The 21,026-nt window shown below is 46.6% G+C and overlaps 1 protein-coding gene across 1 annotated transcript; it reads right to left on the bottom strand.

Annotated features, from left to right (window-relative positions):
• Positions 1-1,322: 1,322 nt before the first annotated feature.
• IL5RA (interleukin 5 receptor subunit alpha) lies at positions 1,323-21,026 on the bottom strand. Its single transcript, XM_062500982.1, has 10 exons — positions 20,921-21,026; positions 19,586-19,731; positions 18,535-18,673; positions 17,905-18,037; positions 17,639-17,829; positions 16,495-16,640; positions 15,931-16,069; positions 8,419-8,515; positions 3,538-3,619; positions 1,323-1,729 (listed from the first exon to the last, which is right to left on the bottom strand). The coding sequence occupies exons 1-10, from the start codon at positions 21,024-21,026 to the stop codon at positions 1,637-1,639; spliced, it is 1,272 nt and encodes a 423-aa protein (XP_062356966.1). The 3' UTR covers positions 1,323-1,636.

Raw genomic sequence — 21,026 nt, 5'->3', positions numbered from 1 at the left:
TGTTAACATGTTTAACCCATGGACAGGAGGTTTCTTGGAATTAGAAGGAATTCTGCAAGACCAGAAGGACTTCATGGGTCACAGCCAGGGAGGGCAAAGCCCACGGTCTGGGGCAGGTTTATTTGGGAATTCCCTCAGTGGATCACAGAACACAGGGAAATAAATGAGAAACCGAGGCTGTCTCAAACCCAGGTCATCTCAGATGGAACAACAGAGAGCAAAGAGACCCAGGCTGCAGTTTTGGGCTTGGATTTTCAGAATGACTGGAGTTGCACACCCAGGAGGAGCCCAGCTTGTTGCAGCTCAGACTCCAGAGCACCAGACAGTCCTTGGCACATTTCTTTAATGACTTCACATTTGCAAACTCTCTGTTCCCGGGCTGCTTTGTTTTGTTGATGCAGTTGAGGAAGTTTATCTGTTTATGCCACTTTTCTCTTTTTTTTTTTTTTTTTTTTTTTTTTTGCCTTTCTTCCCTCACTTAAGATTTAATCTCCTGTGGCAGGAAGCAAAAACAATCCCCTGTTGTCCTGCAGATGCTGCCAGCTGATGTCAGAGACTGAAAAAGAGCCTTGGATGGGAAATGAGCCACCTGGGCAGGGGATCCCACCCAGCCCAGCAGGATTCCCTCACTCAGAAGTGTAAGGATACCGTGAAACTCTGTTTTATACTGAAATGTGGTACCTGAGTGTACAGAAGGAGCAGGCACAGTGTAGCTTTACTCACAGGAGTAGTCAGGCTCTAACTGTACATCAAGTGCACAAGCAAACTAACTTTTGTCTTAAATAACCTACAAAAGGTGGAAGTTTTTCGTGTTTCGTAAAGTCCTGAGACAGATCAGAGGATCACAGAATATTCTGAGTTGGACAGGACCCACAAGGATTGAGTGCAGTGGGACTACAGGGATCAAACACAACGGGGGTGAGATCAGCACCATGCTCTGGCCGGCTGTGCTGAGCCCAGGTGCTTCCCTCCATCCCAAAATGCTGTGTCCCTCCCAAAGCAGGATTAGGTGCCTCTGAGCAGTGCAGAGGACACTGGCCATGCAGTCCCCACACGGGGTGGTCTGGCTGCACACTCACACTACCTTGACCCAGGAATTGCATTTCCGTGGATGTTTTTCAGGTGGAATTTCGCAGTTTCATTACAAAGTGTAGCAGCAAAGGCCAGGTGAATGTCCCTGCTCTCACAGTGGCCTTGCTGTGCAGCACTGGGGGTGACAGCACTGGCAGTGACAGCACTGGCAGTGACAGCACTGGGGGTGACAGCACTGGGTGCTTCACAACTTTTTTCTTCTTTTCCCAGTGCTTGACCCTTCTTGGTCACTGCCAGGACCACCCTGCTGCATCCTCAGGGCCGTGCCAAACCCATTTCGCATCTCCAGCTGTCAGAGCAGGGTAAAACAAACATCCAAAAGATTGAGCTGCCAACCAGAAAAAATGAATCCATTAGCTCTTTTCCGAGTTTTTTTTGGTTTTTTTTCTGTTGTGCCATGAAGTTAAATCCTGCTTGAGCTGGTGCTTTCTGTTTGGTAACAAGGCACCTGGTGGAGGCAAATTCTCCTCCCCAGTGGGAGCAGGAACACAGAGAGGTGACACAGAGCCCTCTCCAGCCTTGCTGGGTGACGTTGTGGAGCCTCTCAGAACACGGAGTCATCGAGGACACTGCAGGAGAGCCCTTCAGCCAGGCTGCACACCTCGGTCTCCATGGAGCTGGTGCAGGTCCGTGCTCTCTGCAAAGCAAACACCCTTTGGAGCTGGGGGCTGGGAGGGCGGCTTGGGCTGGGGCAGAGTTAACAGTTCAAATTGGTGCATTTAGAGAGGGATTAACCCAAAATGTTTCATGGTTTAGGAGCTCAGAAGCACTGGAGGATTCACCCTCCAGCTGAAGCTCTCAGAGGTGTTCATCCTCTCTCCCTCAAGCCCTGCACCCCCAAATTCCCCATTTGCCACATTTTACCCCTCTGTAGCCAAGGACAAAGAGCCCAGGAGGAGCTGGAGGGCACAGAATCGTGGAATCATTAAGGCTGGAAAAGACCTCCAAGATCATCAAGTCCAACTTTCAATCAGATCCCACCACACCCACAAAATCCTGCCACAGAGGGCCACATCCAAAAACCAAGTGGTTTTTGAACACTTCCAGGGATGGTGACTCCGCCACTTCCCTGGGGAGCTTTGTCCAGGGCCTGGCCACTGCTCCAGTCAGGGATCAGGGTTTGAGGCGCGGCAAATTTTCTGAATACATGGCATTTATGGGGCCACATCCTGCCAGAGCTGCACAAACGAGTGTGCAGGGCTGGAGAGCTGCAGAAGGAAGCAGCAGCAGTGGCTGAGCTGCTGGGAAGCCCTGCAGGGTGGCAGGTGACAGAGCAGGGACCAGCAGCTTCCCACGGGCCACCACGTGCAGGGCTTTCATCACCTCACCCCTGTTTACACCGAATTTAGGAACTGAGTGTCCCCAACAAACACCTTCCCTCTCCCTGGTGACCTCGGCAGGGTCATGTCCTCCCCTCTCCTTGCCAGTGCCACCAGCCTTGTGGCTGTGGTGCCAGCAGAAAGCCTCTGGCTGCTGTCACCTCCCAAGGCCAGTTCACTTTGAGTAAAAGAGACTGAAAACAAGACAGAGCTGCTTCTGAGAATGTGAACCTGCCTCTGCAAGCTCACAAATTCTAGCTGCAGCATTAATATTTGCTATTTCTCGTATTCTTAGAGGTGATGCCCCAAGTCGTTGTGTTTTACACCATTTAATTAAAAACAAACAATATATGATAATCTTTTAAGCCTGTTTCTTCGACCAGACCATGGAATAAGAACAATATGCAAAAAAATCCAACCCCTGTTCCAAGGGGACAAATGAAAATCAAATTGCTGAGCAGCCCTTCCCTTGAGCAGAAAATGAGGGGTTTATCTTATCTGTAAGATAAATGTGTTTATCAGAAGTAACAGCAAACATAGAAAGGCTTAAGTCCAGCTTAACAGTAGGAGCAAAACATTTTGAATTGTTAGGCTGAACAAAATCAGCTCTCCAGGAGTCACCCTGCAGTCTCTGCCAAGGCAGAGCTCTCTGCTGGGCTGGGGAGAAACTGCATTTCCCTGCAAAAGGCAGAGCCACAGGTGTGCCTGAAATTCAGTGTACATGAACAAAGCACTCAGCAATAGCAATTAATCCTTGTGCTCATTTTTAACCCTTCCCAAAACACAACATCTGCAAACAAAGCCAGATCCTGCAGCAGACTGGGACCCGTCCTGGGCAAAGGAAGGGAGGTGAGAATCCACCACAGCAGTGAGGATGGCAAAAACAGCCACAGGAATTGCTAAATTCAATTTATTTAGTGGCCATGGGGTTGGAGATCTTAATGGTCTTGGAGATCTTTCTGAGATTTAATGATTCTATGACACTCTTTGCCCTCAGCCTTATAGGGAAAAAGCAGCACATAAACACAAGCCAAGCATTCACTTCAGTTAAAAACAAAACAAAATAAAATTAAATTAAATTAAATTTAATTTAATTTAAATTAAATAAAATAAAATTCTATTTTACCTCGTAGTCAATTGGGAAAGGGTCTCGGAATTTGTTGCTGGGTGTTGGGATTGGTGGGAACAGTTTACTCCAAACGTGGTTTCTGTAAGAAACAGCAGTGGAGGGATGTGAGAGTTGCTGCTCCTGGGGGATGAGAGACCCAGGGAAAAAAAAATCAAGCAGCAGCACTGCTCAGCCCCAGGAGCAGCCAGGTCTGCCTGCAGCACCTCCAGTCAGGGATAATGGTCCCCACTGGTGATATCTTGGGTTTTAGCTTTTATATTTTTCAGAATCTCTGCTGCTTGGTGTGTAACTCTGAAACTTCATGTTAGGTGTCAGTGAGTTCTCTTCACTGGAGTTAGACAAAACAATTCCTTCCCAGCTGGAGAATCAAGGACAACTGGTACCCAAAAAGCAGAAACAGCAGCGAGGGAAGGGGCAAGGCAGGGGCTGAGAGCTCATAACCTGGGGCTGTGCTTGGATAACTGACCCAAGATGTGGATGAACCAAAACTTATAAAAGTGTAAAACTCGTGACCAGGATCCATCCTGGACTTGATTTGGGTGTAGCCCTGGCTGGGCTCTTACACTGCTCAAGATGAATCCTTTCAATAAATTCCTATTTTATCCTTTCAATAAATTCCTATTTTATTCCTTTTGCCCTGTCCAGTCTCTGTTCCAGCTCAGCCTTTCCAGGGGCTGGGTAGTGTGCTGCTCCTCACAGGACACCTCTGGGCCCTGGGGACAGGCAGGTGACAAGGAGCAGGTGGGTGAGGCTGTCTCCAGCCTCTCCCTCTGCATCCCATCCAGTGCCAGGGTTTCTGGGCTGTCTGCAGAGAAATGAATTGCTCTGAGCTGTCTGCTCATGCTCCTGCTCTTCCCAAGGGCTCTGCTGTCATGTTCCTCATTTGGACAGCCAAGACAAGTGCCTCGTGCTCAGGCTTTGCTTTCTGGACATAAACTGCCAGTGCCTCGTGGTAGGAGAGCAGCCACAAATAACTGTGTGCCTTGGGAGCCGGGAGCAGGCAGGGGAAGGCACCAGGGATGGCTGACAGCAAATGGTTCTGCTCAGTGCTGTAATAACTCATCCTGCCAACACCCTCTGAGACCTCCCTTCCCTGGCTGGCTCTGCCTGGCCTGGCTGGGCTCACAGCACAGGGGTTTTTGTGGTAGCAGGTGCTGCAGAGGGAACTTTTCCTTGTCCTTGATACATGCCAGAGCTCCAACCTCACATTCCAGGTGCCAAAACACTCCCACTGTCTCCAGCCCTGGAGAGCACCGTGTCCAAAAGGGGCAGGTTTTAATGGGAACTTGGCCTGAGTGAAGGCTGCTCGGCCCAGAACTGGTATCCAGGTCTGTTCTGGAGGAAGCAGAGATGTGCTCAGGGTGTGGGGACAAAGGGCAGATCTGCTCCTCTGCCCCGTTTATTTGGTGACAATCCCCCTGGCTGATGTCTGCTTCGTTCAGTATTTATGTTCTTAGGACTTTTCTTCTTCCAGAAGCTTTCTGAGTTCTGCCAAGTTTACCTTTATCCTATTACTGTTCTCCTGGTGAGGAGGAATAATATTTTCTGTCTATCAGCTTGGAGCTAAACCTTCCTGGCTGAGCTGCTGCTGCCTCGAAGGTGACACTGATGCTTCACTAATCACCAGGTGAAGGGAAGGACCACACACTGCTCACCCCACTGACACGAGCTGTGGGATGTCCCCCCTCTGCTTGGGGATGAGGCTTTGTGAGGGAATTGGACAGCCACAAATGGGAATATGGGGAGGGAAAACAGGGTGTGAGCTGTTCAGGTGGAAACATTTGCATTTTTTCTGTTGAAATGCTGGACACAGCAGGGCCACTGCTGGGTGCAAAGGAGCAGCCAGGCTGTTTGCTCCCCAGCACTGGGGTGGGACAGGAAAGTGGCTGCTGCTGGAGCTCAGGAGTGGGGCAGGATGGGTGCCAATATTGTCATTGCAGCACCTGGCATCACCTCCATCATCTCCACTCTTCCCAGCTCTCCTCCTAAGGTTTCCTTTGTGCCCTTACCCAGGGTAGCTTTGCACTGCCGTCTTCACAGCTCCTGCACTTCGCCAGCTCCCACAAACTGATCCAAAGGCCCCGTCATTCCACCTGCAGCTCATTTCAGCTCTGATTTATGCCTCTGCTGTGCTCAGTGCCCAACAACAACTGGTTCTACTTGGAACAGGCGTGTTCCTCATTGTGCTGTTTGCCAATAAAATATTTTGATGGAGCCATATCAAAATTATTTATTGAGGCAGCAAAAAGTATAAATTCCATGTCACTTCTGGAATGGGAGCACTTAAGGAAGGTTGCACAAATGCCCAGGAGAAATGGGGCAGAAGTGTGTCCAAGGGGGCTGCTTTGCCCCTCAGGTCTTTGCAGAGAGGAGTTGCTGGGGTGGTGCACTCAGAAGGGTTCTGCTCTTTTTTAGAGGTTACTGGAAAGCGGGAGTTATGTCATTAAAATTCTTGTCACACAAAGCATCCCAGCTATCTCTGTCTCTACATGGGTTAAGGCACAGCCTTTTTCCACGATCCCTGCTGGGACCTTCAGGCCCTGGACACACCCCACGGGACCCTCGTGCCTTAAATCAGCATCTCAGGGTCTCCAGGTTTTGTGCAGTGTCTGTCTTTCTGAAATTTCACTCTTCCCACAGGCTGTGACATGTAAAAGCCAGAGATAAACAAAGAGAACCAAGCAGAAGAAACTCTCTTTGCTGTGATGAGATTTGGTACATATTTGTTTTAGCTCTGTGTCAGAGTGCCTCCCCTGAGATTCCCCGTGAATTTTTTTCACAGCTGGCTGGGAACTGCTGCTCGTGGGCTGCAGAGGGGTGCACAAGAGAGGGGCACCTGGATGACCACACTGATTTTGGGGTGTGGAGGGCACTGAGTGCCCTCATGCCAGCTAAGGGGAGCAAGTTTTACTGCCTCCATCCTCCTGTGGGCTCACCTCCAGGAGGAAATGTTATTCCTAGGGAAGTACAGAAGCTGCTCACTCCTAAAGGCAAGAGAGCAAACCAGGAGAACATTCAATTGTGGCTTTTATCAGGACTCTAACCCCATCAGCCTCTGCAAGTGAGTGAAGGGAAAAGCCTGCCCAAACAGTCCCAGAGGGATCCTTTGCCTTGCAGCACTCCTCCCAAATGGTGGGCTTTATCCCTGATGCCTGCAAGTACACAGAAAAATTTATAGACCTTTTTGCTGTAATGAAATTCCTTCTAATGGCTGCAAATCGCATGAAACTTGAAACGATTCCGTGGCTTGAATTGCAGAGTGCACTTTATGAATTTTCAAGAGCAGTAAAAACAGACACTACTAATGAAACTGTGATCTAGGAAACCTGCACGATTTTTCTTTTTTCAATATCTGCAGGTACAACCCTGTGTTTCATCTTCTTACACTTCCCCATCCTCCCAGGGCGGGCTGAGGAGCAGACAAGGAGAAGGAGCAAGGAGCAGCAGGGAAGGATGGAATAAGGTGAGCAGCTCCAAGAAATTCAGGGCAGTAGCAGGGAGGTGAAATTTTCATCACGTTGGCAAAGAGAGAAAGTAATGAACCTTTGGGTGTTGGGGAATTTTATACTGGAGAGAAACTCCTGGAAGCAGCCAAGGTAACAGCAAGCAGCTGAACCTGGAAAAGCTCCCTGAAATTTGGATTTAAATAATAAAATGCATTAGTACAGCATCTCCAAATTGAGTAGAATTGTACCCTGGATTTATTTCTTGCCCTGTCTGTGTTCCAGGATCTCCAAAGGGTGTAAATGTAATATTCAAATGTTTGCAGAACTTCACAGGAAAACATGGAGCAGTGTGACTGCTGCCAATAACTGGTGCTGGTTCTGCTGTCCCAAGGAGAGAGCAGAGAGCTGGAGAAGATGCTCCAGCTCCAGGGCAATCCATAAAAGAATCATGTAAGTAGGACAAACTTGGGGATTTTCAGCAAGACATTAAGGCTGCATAGCTGGGGACAAGGAATAAACTCCCTGGGGACTCCATCTGTGCTGCTGCTGCCAGAACCTTCCTGAGCAGAGCTCTGCTAATTCAGCTGCCCTGAACAGCTCACACAGGCAGAGTTCATAGCAGAGCTCACAGCAGAGATCAGAGTTCATTCCAGTTATCCTCTCAGAACATCCCTGCACACAAAACCTTTATTGGATAAAGGAAACACGGCACCGAGAGGAAAACAGCCAAGGAGGCATCAGGATGACCAATAAATAAAAAAGCACTAAATAAATTAATAAGGAATTAGAACTTCCCTTAAGGGGAGCTGTGTTTATTGTGGACTGGTAATTGCTGCTTGCTGCATGTTTCAAGGAGAAACTTCTAATTACATGGGTCCTTTAATTCATCAATTATGATCTGACTGTCACAGACACAAATCCAAAGTGTAGCTGGATTTCCTCACTGCACATTTGGGGAGTTTTGCCCTTTACTATACAGCATCCAGAGGCTCTGTGTAATTAAAAATAAATTCAATATTTCAAATACCCAAAGCAAGCTCCAGGGGTCTGGGTATTCTGGCCATGAGGGATGCTCTGAGCAGCTTTCACCAGGGATAAATGAAGATTCCTGGGGAAATCACTGACCCACCAATCAGGTGCTTTTAAGTGAAGAAATGAGATAAGGACAAGCACATTTTTAACGAATTTTAACAAATTCACCTCACTCAATATATGGGTTTGTTGTATAAGATTAAATTGAATAAATCTCTTACCCCACCCATTTTGCTGAATGTTATTACTGATAACTTATGAGGCTGATTATTTTTGCTTTGCATACTTAGGCAAAATCAGCTTTTTCTCAGAATTAAGCAAAAGCTTGTGACATCCCCCCACACTTGTTGAATACCTGGTCTTGAGCTATATTGTAATAAAAAATTATGCTAATACTTACATTTTGCATATTACAGCAACAAGCAGCAATGTGCAGGATGTGGACACACAGAGCAGAGTGAGAATCCAGGCTATGGAATTGTCCAGTTTATTTTGCCCTGAATTTCAAAGGGGAAAAAAAAGAAATTAAATGTATTATTTTAGTACAGATTATTTGAAATATGTTTAGAATTTAAATATTGTAACTTTTTCATCAGCTGTTTAATGTGGTTGTATTCAGATCACAAACTAACATGCAGATCTTGAAGATTTGACACCTAGAATAAGAAATTAAATTAAGAGCTTCCAGAAGAGTTTCCATGGCACTGAATTTCGGATTTCAATAATAATTTTCTTTTATTTTGATGTAAAGGAGAGAAAAGTGGCTGAGAAAGTGGCAGGAACCTGTAAGGAAAGGAAAGGAGAGCTCCTTTCCATGAGAAAAAACTTCATTAAGTGGTCCTGCCTTTGTATATTGTTGAGGTTTAAATAAATTTTTGGGGAAGACCAAATTTGTTTTGCCATCAGAATTAATTTTCCACATTTGCTGTGTGAGCCATGTGGGGAGGCCAAGGGGATGTGTTGGAGAAAGGAGCAAAAGACTGAAAATTTGAATTTCTGATACAAGAGGGGAAATGTAGTAAACAGGAGAGTGTAACAGAGTATTTTTTAAGTGAAAACAAGGAAGTTAAGAAACTCCAAAGATAAGAGCAAAGGAGGATGTCCTACTGTACTGGTTTGGAAAGCAAAACCAGTGAGACTTCAAGTCAGTAATACAATTTTTAATAGGGAAGAGAAAAAAAAAGAAGAAAAAAAACAAAATACATGCAATAATAAAAATAAAACCACTGACAGAGTCAGAATACAACCTGATACCCTGTCAGTCAGGGTGCTGGTGCAGTTTTCCTCCAAAGGGTCCAGCGATGATGTGGATAAGGACCTGGTTCTTCCTCTGGAATCCAGTGGAGAAAGGCTGCCTTTGGCGTTCTAAACCTCAGTTTTTATCTAGGTAGGAAAGGCTTGGCTCATCCTCCTGGCTGGAGCATCTCCCAATGGGATGAAGTAATCTTATCAGTTCTATAGTAGGACTCAATGGCCCATTAACAGAAGATACTTCCCACAGAGATAAGGATGATCACCCTTATCAGTGATGGCCCATCAACAGAAGACATTTCCCACAGAGATAAGGATGATCACACTTCTCAGATGGTAATAGAATATGTATGTTGTATTGTAAACCAGGACATAATCCACCCCTTATTCTATTACCATCTACATTATACCCAAACCAATACCCTATATATTTACATATAATACAGAATGAAACCCTACACACAGTTCTCTCTTAAAATAAGGTTTCCTTGCGGTACACAGCGGGTTTCTCCATCTTTCTGCATTACCCACCAAGTGTAACCAGGTCCTTGAGCAAAAACAATCCCACTGATTGGTTTGCCTTTGCCTGTGGTGGGATTGATCCAAACAGTCTTTCCTAAAATACCTTTCATGTGTACCACAGGGATTTTGTCTCCATCCACTGTGTGCAGGGGTTCAGATTGGGCAGGACCGGCTCGATTGATGGACCCTCTGGTGTTGACCATCCAGGTGGCTTTTGCCAAGTTCATTTCCCAATTTCTGAAGGTTCCCCCACCGAGTGCCTTCAGGGTAGTTTTAAGGAGTCCATTGCACCGTTCAACTTTCCCGGCAGCTGGTGCGTGGTAAGGGATATGATATATCCATTCAATACCATGTTCTCTGGCCCAGGTGTTGATAAGGCTGTTCTTGAAATGGGTTCCGTTGTCTGACTCAATTCTTTCGGGGGTACCATGCCTCCAAAGGACTTGTTTTTCTAGGCCCAAGATGGTGTTGCGGGCAGTAGCATGAGGCACAGGGTAGGTTTCCAACCATCCTGTGGTTGCTTCCACCATGGTCAGTACGTAGCGCTTGCCTTGGCGGGTTTGGGGAAGGGTGATGTAGTCAATTTGCCAGGCTTCCCCATACCTGTACTTTGACCATCGTCCACCGTACCACAGAGGCTTCACCCGCTTGGCCTGTTTGATTGTGGCACAGGTCTCACAGTTCTGGATGACCTGTGAGATGCTGTCCATAGTAAGGTCCACCCCTCGGTCACGGGCCCATCGGTATGTTGCATCTCTCCCCTGATGACCAGAGGCATCATGGGCCCAACGAGCTAGGAATAATTCTCCCTTGTGCTGCCAGTCTAGATCCACTTGTGATATTTTTACCTTGGCAGCTCGGTCCACCTGCTCGTTGTTGTGATGCTCTTCATTAGCTCGACTCTTAGGTACATGTGCATCCACATGTCGAACCTTCACGGTTAGCTTCTTTACTCGGGTGGCAATGTCCTGCCAAATCTCAGCAGCCCAGATGGGTTTCCCTCTGCGCTGCCAGTTGGCCTTTTTCCAGCGATCCAACCATCCCCACAGAGCATTAGCTACCATCCATGAGTCAGTGTAGAGATAGAGCTTTGACCACTTCTCCCGTTCGGCAATATCTAAAGCCAGCTGGATGGCTTTTAACTCTGCAACCTGACTCGATCCACCTTGTCCCTCGGTAGCTTGTGCAACTTGTCGTGTGGGGCTCCATACTGCAGCTTTCCATTTTCGGTTAGTGCCTACAACTCGGCAGGAACCATCAGTGAAGAGGGCATATCGTCTTTCAGTCTCCGGTAGCTCATTGTATGGTGGGGCTTCCTCGGCACGTGCCACTTGCTCCTCCTCTTCAGAAGATAACCCAAAAGTCTCACCTTCCGGCCAGTTTGTAATTATTTCCAGAATCCCAGGGCGATTCGGATTTCCAATACGGGCGCGCTGAGTGAGGAGGGCAATCCATTTGCTCCATGTAGTGTCAGTGGCATGATGTGTGGAAGGAACCTTTCCCTTGAACATCCAGCCCAGTACCGGTAGTCGAGGTGCTAGAAGCAGCTGTGTTTCAGTGCCAATTACTTCAGAGGCTGCTTGAACTCCTTCATAGGCAGCCAAAATTTCTTTCTCTGTGGGAGTGTAGTTGTTTTCAGACCCTTTGTAGCTTCTGCTCCAGAATCCCAGTGGTCGACCCCGAGTCTCACCAGGTACCTTCTGCCAAAGGCTCCAGGATAGACCATGATTTCCAGCTGCAGAGTAGAGCACGTTCTTTACCTCTGGTCCTGTCCTGACTGGACCAAGGGCTACCGCATGAGCGATCTCTTGCTTGATCTGGGTGAAGGCTTGCTGTTGTTCAGGGCCCCAGTGGAAATCATTCTTCTTGCGGGTAACCAGGTAGAGAGGGCTCACAATCTGGCTGTACTCAGGGATGTGCATTCTCCAAAAGCCTATGGCACCTAGGAAAGCTTGTGTTTCCTTCTTGTTGGTTGGTGGAGACATAGCGGTGATCTTGTTAATTACCTCTGTTGGGATCTGACGACGTCCATCTTGCCATTTGACTCCTAGAAACTGAATTTCCTGAGCTGGTCCCTTTACCTTACTTTGCTTAATGGCAAAACCAGCCTTCAGCAGAATCTGAATAATCTTCTCTCCTTTCTCGAAGACTTCCCCTGCTGTGCTCCCCCATACAATGATGTCATCGATATACTGTAGATGTTCAGGAGCCTCACCCTTTTCCAGTGCAGCCTGGATCAGTCCATGGCAGATGGTGGGACTGTGTTTCCACCCCTGGGGCAGTCGGTTCCAGGTGTACTGCACCCCCCTCCAGGTGAAAGCAAACTGAGGCCTGCACTCTGCTGCCAGAGGAATGGAGAAAAATGCATTGGCAATGTCAATGGTGGCGTACCACTTTGCTGCCTTGGACTCCAGCTCGTACTGAAGTTCCAGCATATCTGGCACGGCAGCGCTCAGCGGTGGAGTCACTTCATTCAATGCACGATAGTCCACAGTCAATCTCCATTCTCCATCACACTTGCGCACAGGCCAGATGGGGCTGTTGAAGGGTGAGTGGGTTTTGCTGACCACCCCTTGGCTTTCCAGTTTACGAATCATCTCATGGATGGGAGTCACAGAGTCTCTGTCGGTACGGTATTGCCGACGGTGTACTGTTGTTGTGGCGATTGGTACCTGTTGCTCTTCAACTCTCAATAGTCCCACAGCAGAGGGGTCATCTGAGAGACCAGGTAAGGTATTCAGTTTTCTGATGTCTTCTGTCTCTACAGAAGCTATCCCAAAAGCCCAGCGATATCCCTTTGGGTCTTTGAAATACCCATTTCGAAGATAGTCTATGCCGAGGATGCATGGGGCCTCTGGGCCAGTCACGATGGGGTGTTTCTGCCACCCTTTCCCAGTTAAACTCACTTCGGCCTCTACTACAGTCAGCTGCTGGGATCCTCCTGTTACCCCAGAAATAGAGATTGACTCTTCTCCTACATACCTTGATGGCATCAGGGTACATTGGGCGCCGGTGTCAACCAAAGCCTTATGTTTTTGTGGGTCGGATGTGCCAGGCCATCGGATCCACACAGTCCAGTAGATCCGATTGTCCCTCTCCTCTACCTGGCTAGAGGCAGGGCTCCTCTATTCCTGGTCTTGGTACACGTTGCTCTCTTCCTGTAGATAGGTTCTTGAGGTTCCTTCAAGAGGATCAGTCATATCATCGTTCTGATATTGTTTGGAGTTCTGTGCACGAGAGACTGGAGCAGCGTTGACTCTAGGTGAGCTTCTTATGTTCGGTGTCCCTCTTTTCAGTTCACGTACCCGGGCTGCTAAGGAGGAGGTGGGTTTTCTATCCCACTTCCTCATGTCTTCTCCATGCTCCTGAAGGAAAAACCAGAGGTTACCTCGTGGAGTGTGTCCTTTCTCCCTGGCTGGGAAACGCCGGCTCCTAATGGCAGAGACTCTTGTTGGTTCTGGTGAGATCTGGTAGTTTTCTGCCTTAAGTTCTTTTTTAAGCTTCTGATGGCCCTCTTCAATCAAGCTCCGGACTTGCTCAACCAGCCTTGTTTCCACGGTTGAGACATGGGTACGAAATGGGGCAGTGACAGTGTCCTCATAAATTCTTAGTTTATTGGCCAAGACGCCTACCATGTCCTCACCTTCCCTCCATTGCAGCGTTGCCAGGTAACGGGAGTATATCTCTGGTCCAAGCCGTGCGAATCTCAACCACATCTGTGAGGTGCACCGGACACAGTCTGGGCTCTTAGGAAATCTCTCATCTTCTGAGAAAATTATCTCCAGCACAGCCAATTCCCTCAGGCATCGGATACCTTGTTCCATTGTGCTCCATTTTCCTTGGTGCACCTGGAGATCTTCTTTACAAAGGTATCTGTCCTTCACACTTGTCAACAGTCGCCGCCAGAGGCTGAGGGTTTCTTGGGTTTTCCCGATCCCCTGGTCAATGACCACATCCCGGGACAGAGATCCCAGTTGCCTGGCCTCACTTCCATCCAGAACTGTGTCATTGGCTGCAGCGTCCCAGATGCGGAGCAGCCAGGTCAGGATGGACTCGTTTGCCTGGCGGGTGAATTCCCTCCGCAGGTCACGCAGCTCACCCAGGGATAGAGAGCGAGTGATGATTTCTGGCTCTGTCTCTTCTGCTGGGTGCGAAGGTCCTGCCACGTCCTCATCAGTGACTATGCGAACTGATTTGCTCTTTGATTTCTTCTTCTGAACGGGGGCAACTGCTACTGGTCTGGGCTGTTCTGGTTCGGTGACAGTTTGTGTGGAGATGCTGGTGGCACTTTTGGTTCCTTCTTCCTGGATAAAAGTCTGTGTAGAGACGGATGCTGTTGCTTTTCTTTTGGCTCTTTTCTCCTTTGTGACAGTCTGTGCAGACATGGACGCAGTAGATTTGTTTCTTTTTTCCTCTTCCTCAAGAATACGCTGCACTATACCATGTAGTGTTTTGTTTCTAAGCATGTTGCAGGCTGTGAAGGCTGTGCAGAGAAGACAAAGCAGAACTAACAACAATATTATGCTGTCCTTGGCATCCAGAGAGAACTCAACATTTCCAAAAACTGCTGTGCCATGCCTGAAAGATTGGAAAAAATCATCCTTTTCCCCTCCCCCCAGGGGCTGGGTGCGATTGTTGAGACCCCAGATGTAGCAGCCTAGACTAGGACAAACAAACAAAGTTGAGTATATATTCCGAATGATGTTCATTGCCTCAGAGGTTATCATGCAATAGACATAATAGACCAATAAAGCAATTTTTATACCATACCCTGGTCTACACAGGAGCATTACAACCGGCAGATAGTTCCCCATGTGCGGAAAAATATAGAGAGTAAGATATAAAATCCACGTAAGCATGTTGAGAATCATGGTGAATAGGTGGCTGGCAAAATTCAAAATTGTAATGCTGACTTTTTTCTCAGTACCTTCTTGCCCCACGTTGGGCGCCAATAAATGTACTGGTTTGGAAAGCAAAACCAGTGAGACTTCAAGTCAGTAATACAATTTTTAATAGGGAAGAGAAAAAAAAAGAAGAAAAAAAACAAAATACATGCAATAATAAAAATAAAACCACTGACAGAGTCAGAATACAACCTGATACCCTGTCAGTCAGGGTGCTGGTGCAGTTTTCCTCCAAAGGGTCCAGCGATGATGTGGATAAGGACCTGGTTCTTCCTCTGGAATCCAGTGGAGAAAGGCTGCCTTTGGCGTTCTAAACCTCAGTTTTTATCTAGGTAGGAAAGGCTTGGCTCATCCTCCTGGCTGGAGCATCTCCCAATGGGATGAAGTAATCTTATCAGTTCTATAGTAGGACTCAATGGCCCATTAACAGAAGATACTTCCCACAGAGATAAGGATGATCACCCTTATCAGTGATGGCCCATCAACAGAAGACATTTCCCACAGAGATAAGGATGATCACACTTCTCAGATGGTAATAGAATATGTATGTTGTATTGTAAACCAGGACACCTACGACAAACAGTTGATAACGTGCAATGATAAAGGAACTGCTCTTTCCACAATAACTTGCTCAGCAAGGAGAAAATACAGAACAGAGCAGGGCAAATGAGCAGGGTCCAAAGATGCCAAAATCATGTTCTTTTTCCCCCAGCATTTAAGGGGTGAGATAATTTTAGTAAATTAAATTAAAAGCCCTGCTTCCCTGTATCCTATTAAAATTTTGTGATGTTTGGCATGCTGCTGATTAGGCAGAATTTGCCCCCCAGCAATGGGGATGCTAAAAAGATGCTAGAAGATGCTAAAATCTTTTTATGCTCTTTTCTTTTTCTCTCAGCATTGAAGGGGTGTGATAGTTTCAGTGAATTAATGCTTGGTATAGTCTCTCATATTTATTTCCAGCATGAGCATCACAATGAGGGCAGGGAAACACCTGAAAAAAAATGAAAATATGCAAGACAAGGCCTCGAGTTTAAAGCAATCTCTGGAAACACTCACAAAGCATTACCTAAAACCAATCCTCTTGCAAGTAGTTTATTTTTCATGGAATGGATTTAAACCCCCTTGTCATTAACAAGTCAGGTTTTTCCTTCAAATCCCAGTTTTCCTGTTTCCTATTGGAATTCCAGGGTGTTGCACAGGCTCCTGGTCAGCAGTGGAATAATGGGAATTCTTACCAATGTAAATGATGTCACTCCAGTCACTCCAGAAGCCCCTGGCACGACAGATGTGGTTGTGGTTGGCCCTGATCCTTATGGAATAGCTGCTGCTCACATCGACCTGGAGCTGGAACTTGTTGGAGGAGATTTTCAGGATCTGTCAGGAAAACAAGTCGTGCTGTTAGAGACTGATGAAGTCCCAACCACTCAGAAAACAAATTTAAACCACGTTAATCTTTTTATTGCTTTTATTAACTGCGAGTAGCTGGCCTTGCTTTGGAGGTAAGAGCTCTGTTTTATAGGTGTAACTTCTCCTAATACACCAATATGCCAGGGAAAATTCCTGGAAAATGCCTCATTTATTTTCATTCTTCCTCCAGATTCTCAACGCAGCATTTTCAAGATGGTAAAAACTGTTCTGAACCCAGATGCATAAACTGAACAAATCCAATTTTGTCCTGCTTTCCCAAGTTCCTTGGGGATGGCTGGCTGCAGATATAAAAGGCATTGAGAAGAGGAAGGAAATTCCAGCTGTAGAGGACAGGAATGCTGGATAATCTTGGATGCTGGAGGAGCAATTACCTGCTTGTTACCTGACTTCAGGTTGATGAGATAAAATTCATACTCAAAACATTCCTCGTGGAAAGGAGAAATTGGCTTCTCCCACGTGGCCAGGAGATCATTTTGCTCCAGGGAGACGCTGATATTTCTGGGAATATTCACTTTCTCTGCAAGAAGAAAACTGTACTGGTGAGTTATTTATAGAGACAAGTTTAAATACTAAAAACTGGAGCATTTTATAACCTAATAGTGTTTCCAAGTAGGAACTATAATTACTGAATTTATTTCCCTTTTTGGACTGAAAAGATAAGGATTTAGGAGGAATAACTACATTGCTGGTAATAGCTATAGGAAAACAGTTTGGCAAATCCATTTAAAAGTTTTGGAAAATTAGATTACTGGGGAAAGAGGAATTTATTAAATCAATTTCCACGGAAGTATTAAATGAATGATCCCACAGTTCGAAAAACTTCATTTCCAGGAAGAAGAAAATCCAGATGTAGCCAGGAATGTTATTGAAAAATGGAAAAAAAGTCCAAGGAATTCAGCTGCTGTTATGGGGATGATTTCTAAGAAGAAAATATATTATTTTTTTTCTCTTAGTGAAGTCATGAAAAAGAGATCTGTTATCTGTTTACCAAAAAGGAAAAAGACATGGAACTAATGAGGGAAAGTAAATTATTGGTGTGGATGAAAGATGATAGACAATCATGGCTGATATTCCCTTTTAGTCCATACTCTAATGCCTTCCTTTACAGGACAGGGTTAACTTGAACACCCCAAGTCTTACTCCTTCTAAAGAAAGGCTGCAAAACTAAGGGTAATAAAAACTGAGTTTTAAGGTATATTGACTAAATCAACTGAAAATTAATATTGGGAATAATGTTTTGGCTAAGAAACATTGCCTTTTATATAATAACTATTTTTTTATAATAACCAATTGCCTTTACTAGCTTTTAGTTTTGCCACTCGATAATTTAGAAGAGATTATTAAAATCAAATTTAGCTAAAACAATCCAGTTATTTCTTCCAGTTTCCTTAAGATGACTATACAAAATCACATCATTTCACATGCATCAAGAACCACTCAATCCAACAGACTTTCCTCACATTTTGACAATCCTGCTAGACATTTCTGATATGTTTTTAATGTATTCCTACTCACCGATGGCATTTTGGTTAAATAACTGCTGGAAAGGCTTGATTGCAGCACGTTGGCTGGAGCCATTAATGTGAATGACAATGAGGTTGTCAATCTCTCCAGGTTTAATCTGAGTACTTGCAAACCTGCACTCCGTATTCCTGTTCCTCTTGTCTTTGGTGTAAGTGGGACATTGCTCAGTGTGTGCCTCATACCTAAATTAAAATGCTGCTGAGACAGGGTGCTCTTAAAGAAAATCACTGCTGGCTGCAAAAGGAGCAAACACCAACCTGTAAAACAGAAAGTATTTGGTGTCTTCTGGTGCCCCTTGGCCAGGGAGCCAAGTGCAGTGGAGCGAGACATTGCCAGGGGTGGTGACACGAGTGACACAGGACACGTTGGTGACAGAGGTGTCTGCAGCACCTGGAGAGACAAGCAGTTACAGAGCAGGAGAAAACCTCACTGCAAGGCCCATAACGAGCTCCTGCTGCTGAAACACTGGGTCCCAGTTTGGGCCACTATGGCTGTGTCTGTGGCATCCAGTTGTCTGGGTTTTCACGCAGGTCTGTGGGTGGGGAGGGATGCAGGTTCCTGAGCAGAGTGAGAAAAGCCATGCCACACAGCACCACGTATTTTGGGTGTAGCACGGCAGCAACGTCCTCAGGTGCGGCACGCTGGGTTAAGGCAGCCTTGGCAAGGCATTGTTAGAAAAGTTCATTGGTGTCATTGCCACTCTGCACCTCCACACTGCACTCCAGGCTCCACTGCAGCAGAGAAAGGTCTGCACTGAATCCCTTTGCAGCAGGCAGAGCGGAAAACACCGTACTTTTATTTTAAAGAATTAAACCTGTCACCTCTTAATGTTTAGTCCGTGGATCGGGGCTGAACACAACATCCAGCCCTCCCCTGGCTTTCCTGACCTGGCAGAGGTGGGAGGTTTTCCTCCACCCAGTCACTGCTCATCTGAAGGTCCTCCTGGAGCAGCAAGGTCCGCACGCGTGCGGAGAAGCCGTCGTGGAGCGCCGCTGTCCGGACACTGCGAGTCCTCCTGGTGTCATACTTGAAATTAAAAATATCAAATAAACACCACAGGGCATGGGAGGCAAAATAAAGGACCTGCAAAGACTGAGCCAGACGTTGGGCAGAGTTCAGTGAGCTGAGCTGAATGGGGAGCTGTAGGAGAGACGAGGGGGAGGACGGTCGGGACGGACGGAGAGGAGAGATCTCTGAATGCAGGTCTGGAACTTGTGGTTTATTGTAAAGGCTGTGGGTGAAAGGGCCCTGCTGGGAGCTGCCAGGCACAGCTTGGAGCAGGCACCAGAGAGAAAGAGTGAGAGAGAGTAAGAAGAAGAGTAAGAGAGTAAGAGAGCAAAGTTCCCATTACAATACAATAAATCTTCTTCTGTGCTGAATATTCTAATTATCACTGACCAATCTAATACAAGATACAAATCCTACAGCATTTACACACAGCCTATAGGAATCATTACATTGCCATGCTGTGTTACATTTCAAACCCTAAAAACTCCTCTGTGGACCCTTCTGCCAGGCTGGCAGGGTCTGCTCTGACCTTGGAGCTGTGTGCAGGCACAGGGAATTGTTCAATCCAGAGGGGATCACTCTCAGCTGCCCACGCTGCTGTTTTCAGTTGTTCAGTAACTGAGGTTTGGTATCTCAAAGATGGCTTTCATTTCAATCTCACTTTTAGTTTCCATAGTCTCAGCCAGGCAATCAGATTTATAAGGTTTTCCTGCTTCATCTTCCCCAACAGGGAGCCAGTACATAAAGCCAGGATCCATCCTCCCCTCAGGATGAACAATGCAATTCCCAAGGCTCATCCCATCAGAGCTGTGTCCACAAGGATGGCTGAGAGGGAATCTCTGCAGCTCCCAAAGTATGTGTTTAGATAAAAGAGAATAGCAGGGATTTAGCTTTCGTAGGATCCTTGATTTGTTTTTTTTTTTCTCTTACCTCTTCTGGCACAGGGCTCAGGATTTTCACATCGTATCTAATGGTGGAGTTGTTTTGTTCCTGAGCAGGGTTTGGTTCCCAGTGTAACAGCACCTGTGCTAATGCAGAGACTGTGAGGGTGAAGTTAACAGGGGGCAAAACCTGAACTGGAAGGGAGAAAACAGAAATACCCATGAATGTCCAATCCACTGAATTGTTTAGAGCAATACCTGTTTGCAAGCAGTGAGCAGCACAAGCAAATAATTTCATTTCAATATTATATTTTCTCAACAGGTCCTTGTCAAATATTGCTACTATTTGACAAAAAAAACCCCTTCAAATAACCAAAACCCCATCAAATAAGAGTTTATTAAAACTTAGCTTTAAAAAATGAAATTTTTACAACAGTTTCAACTTGAAAATTACTATGATATAATACATTTGGCTTGATAATTAGAATTTTCATCTGGGTCCTCACAGAGACACATAAGAAATGGGGCTGGTGGAGTGATCAACTGCATGAACAATCCTCACCCACATCAATTTGCAGGAGAGGGCAAAGTGGGGGGCTTTCAATGAGAAGGTTGACAGCCACAAGAAGTTGCATGTGAGAGTAGAGCCAAAATGATGAACAGAGGAATTAAGCACGAATGGAAGAAAACATAAAAGGATGGGAACAATAATTTAAAATGACAGGGCAAGAAGGATTCCTGGAGCTCCCATGGAAATGAGGAGGAGCTCATGCTGTGGGAAATGGTAGCATATAAATAGCAGGGCAGTGAAATAATCAATCTGCTCCCCTCCAGTCCTTCAGAGCCTGCCCTCCCTTATCTGCCAAATCCAAGGCAGATGAGGGCCATCAGCACCCCTGGCAGTGTCCCAGGCCAGGCTGGATGTGACTCTGAGCAGCCCGGGACAGTGGAAGGTGTCCCTGCCCCTGGCAGGGCTGGAACTGGATGGGCTTTAAGGGCCCTTCCAACCCAAACCATCCTGGTTCATCCACGATCAGCCCCCACTTCTCTTGTCCTGTGATTCCAGCCTTTGATGCCCAGCAGTTCAGTTTTCAAGCACATCCACCGCAGGAGGAAAACTGCTCCACAAGGGCTCAGAAAACCCCAACACAAGTTGTTCCTCCATGACTCGAGATTCTGTCCTCCCAGAGCAAACCAGGCACCAAGTGAGGGAACAATTCGGGACAGGGTACGGTCCCAGGAAGCAGGAGAGCAGTGGCCATCCCTGGTGCTGGGCCCATGGCATGCCAGGAACTGCTTTATCCACATGTACAACAGTGTCCAACACAAAGAGGGACCTTGGGCACCCACCACAGCTCCACCCTGGCAGCTGGAAACTCCTCACCTCCTGCACCCTGAGGTGTGTTTGCTGTCCAAAGGAGCAGGAAAACTCGCATCCCACTGGCCAGCATCTTTGGGTGGTGGATGGGCACAGCCAGGCAGCAGCACAT

The sequence above is a fragment of the Cinclus cinclus genome, chromosome 12, assembly GCF_963662255.1.
Source record: "Cinclus cinclus chromosome 12, bCinCin1.1, whole genome shotgun sequence".
In the NCBI taxonomy this organism is placed as follows: Eukaryota; Metazoa; Chordata; class Aves; order Passeriformes; family Cinclidae; genus Cinclus; species Cinclus cinclus.
This window is presented reverse-complemented; position numbering and strand designations above follow the sequence as displayed.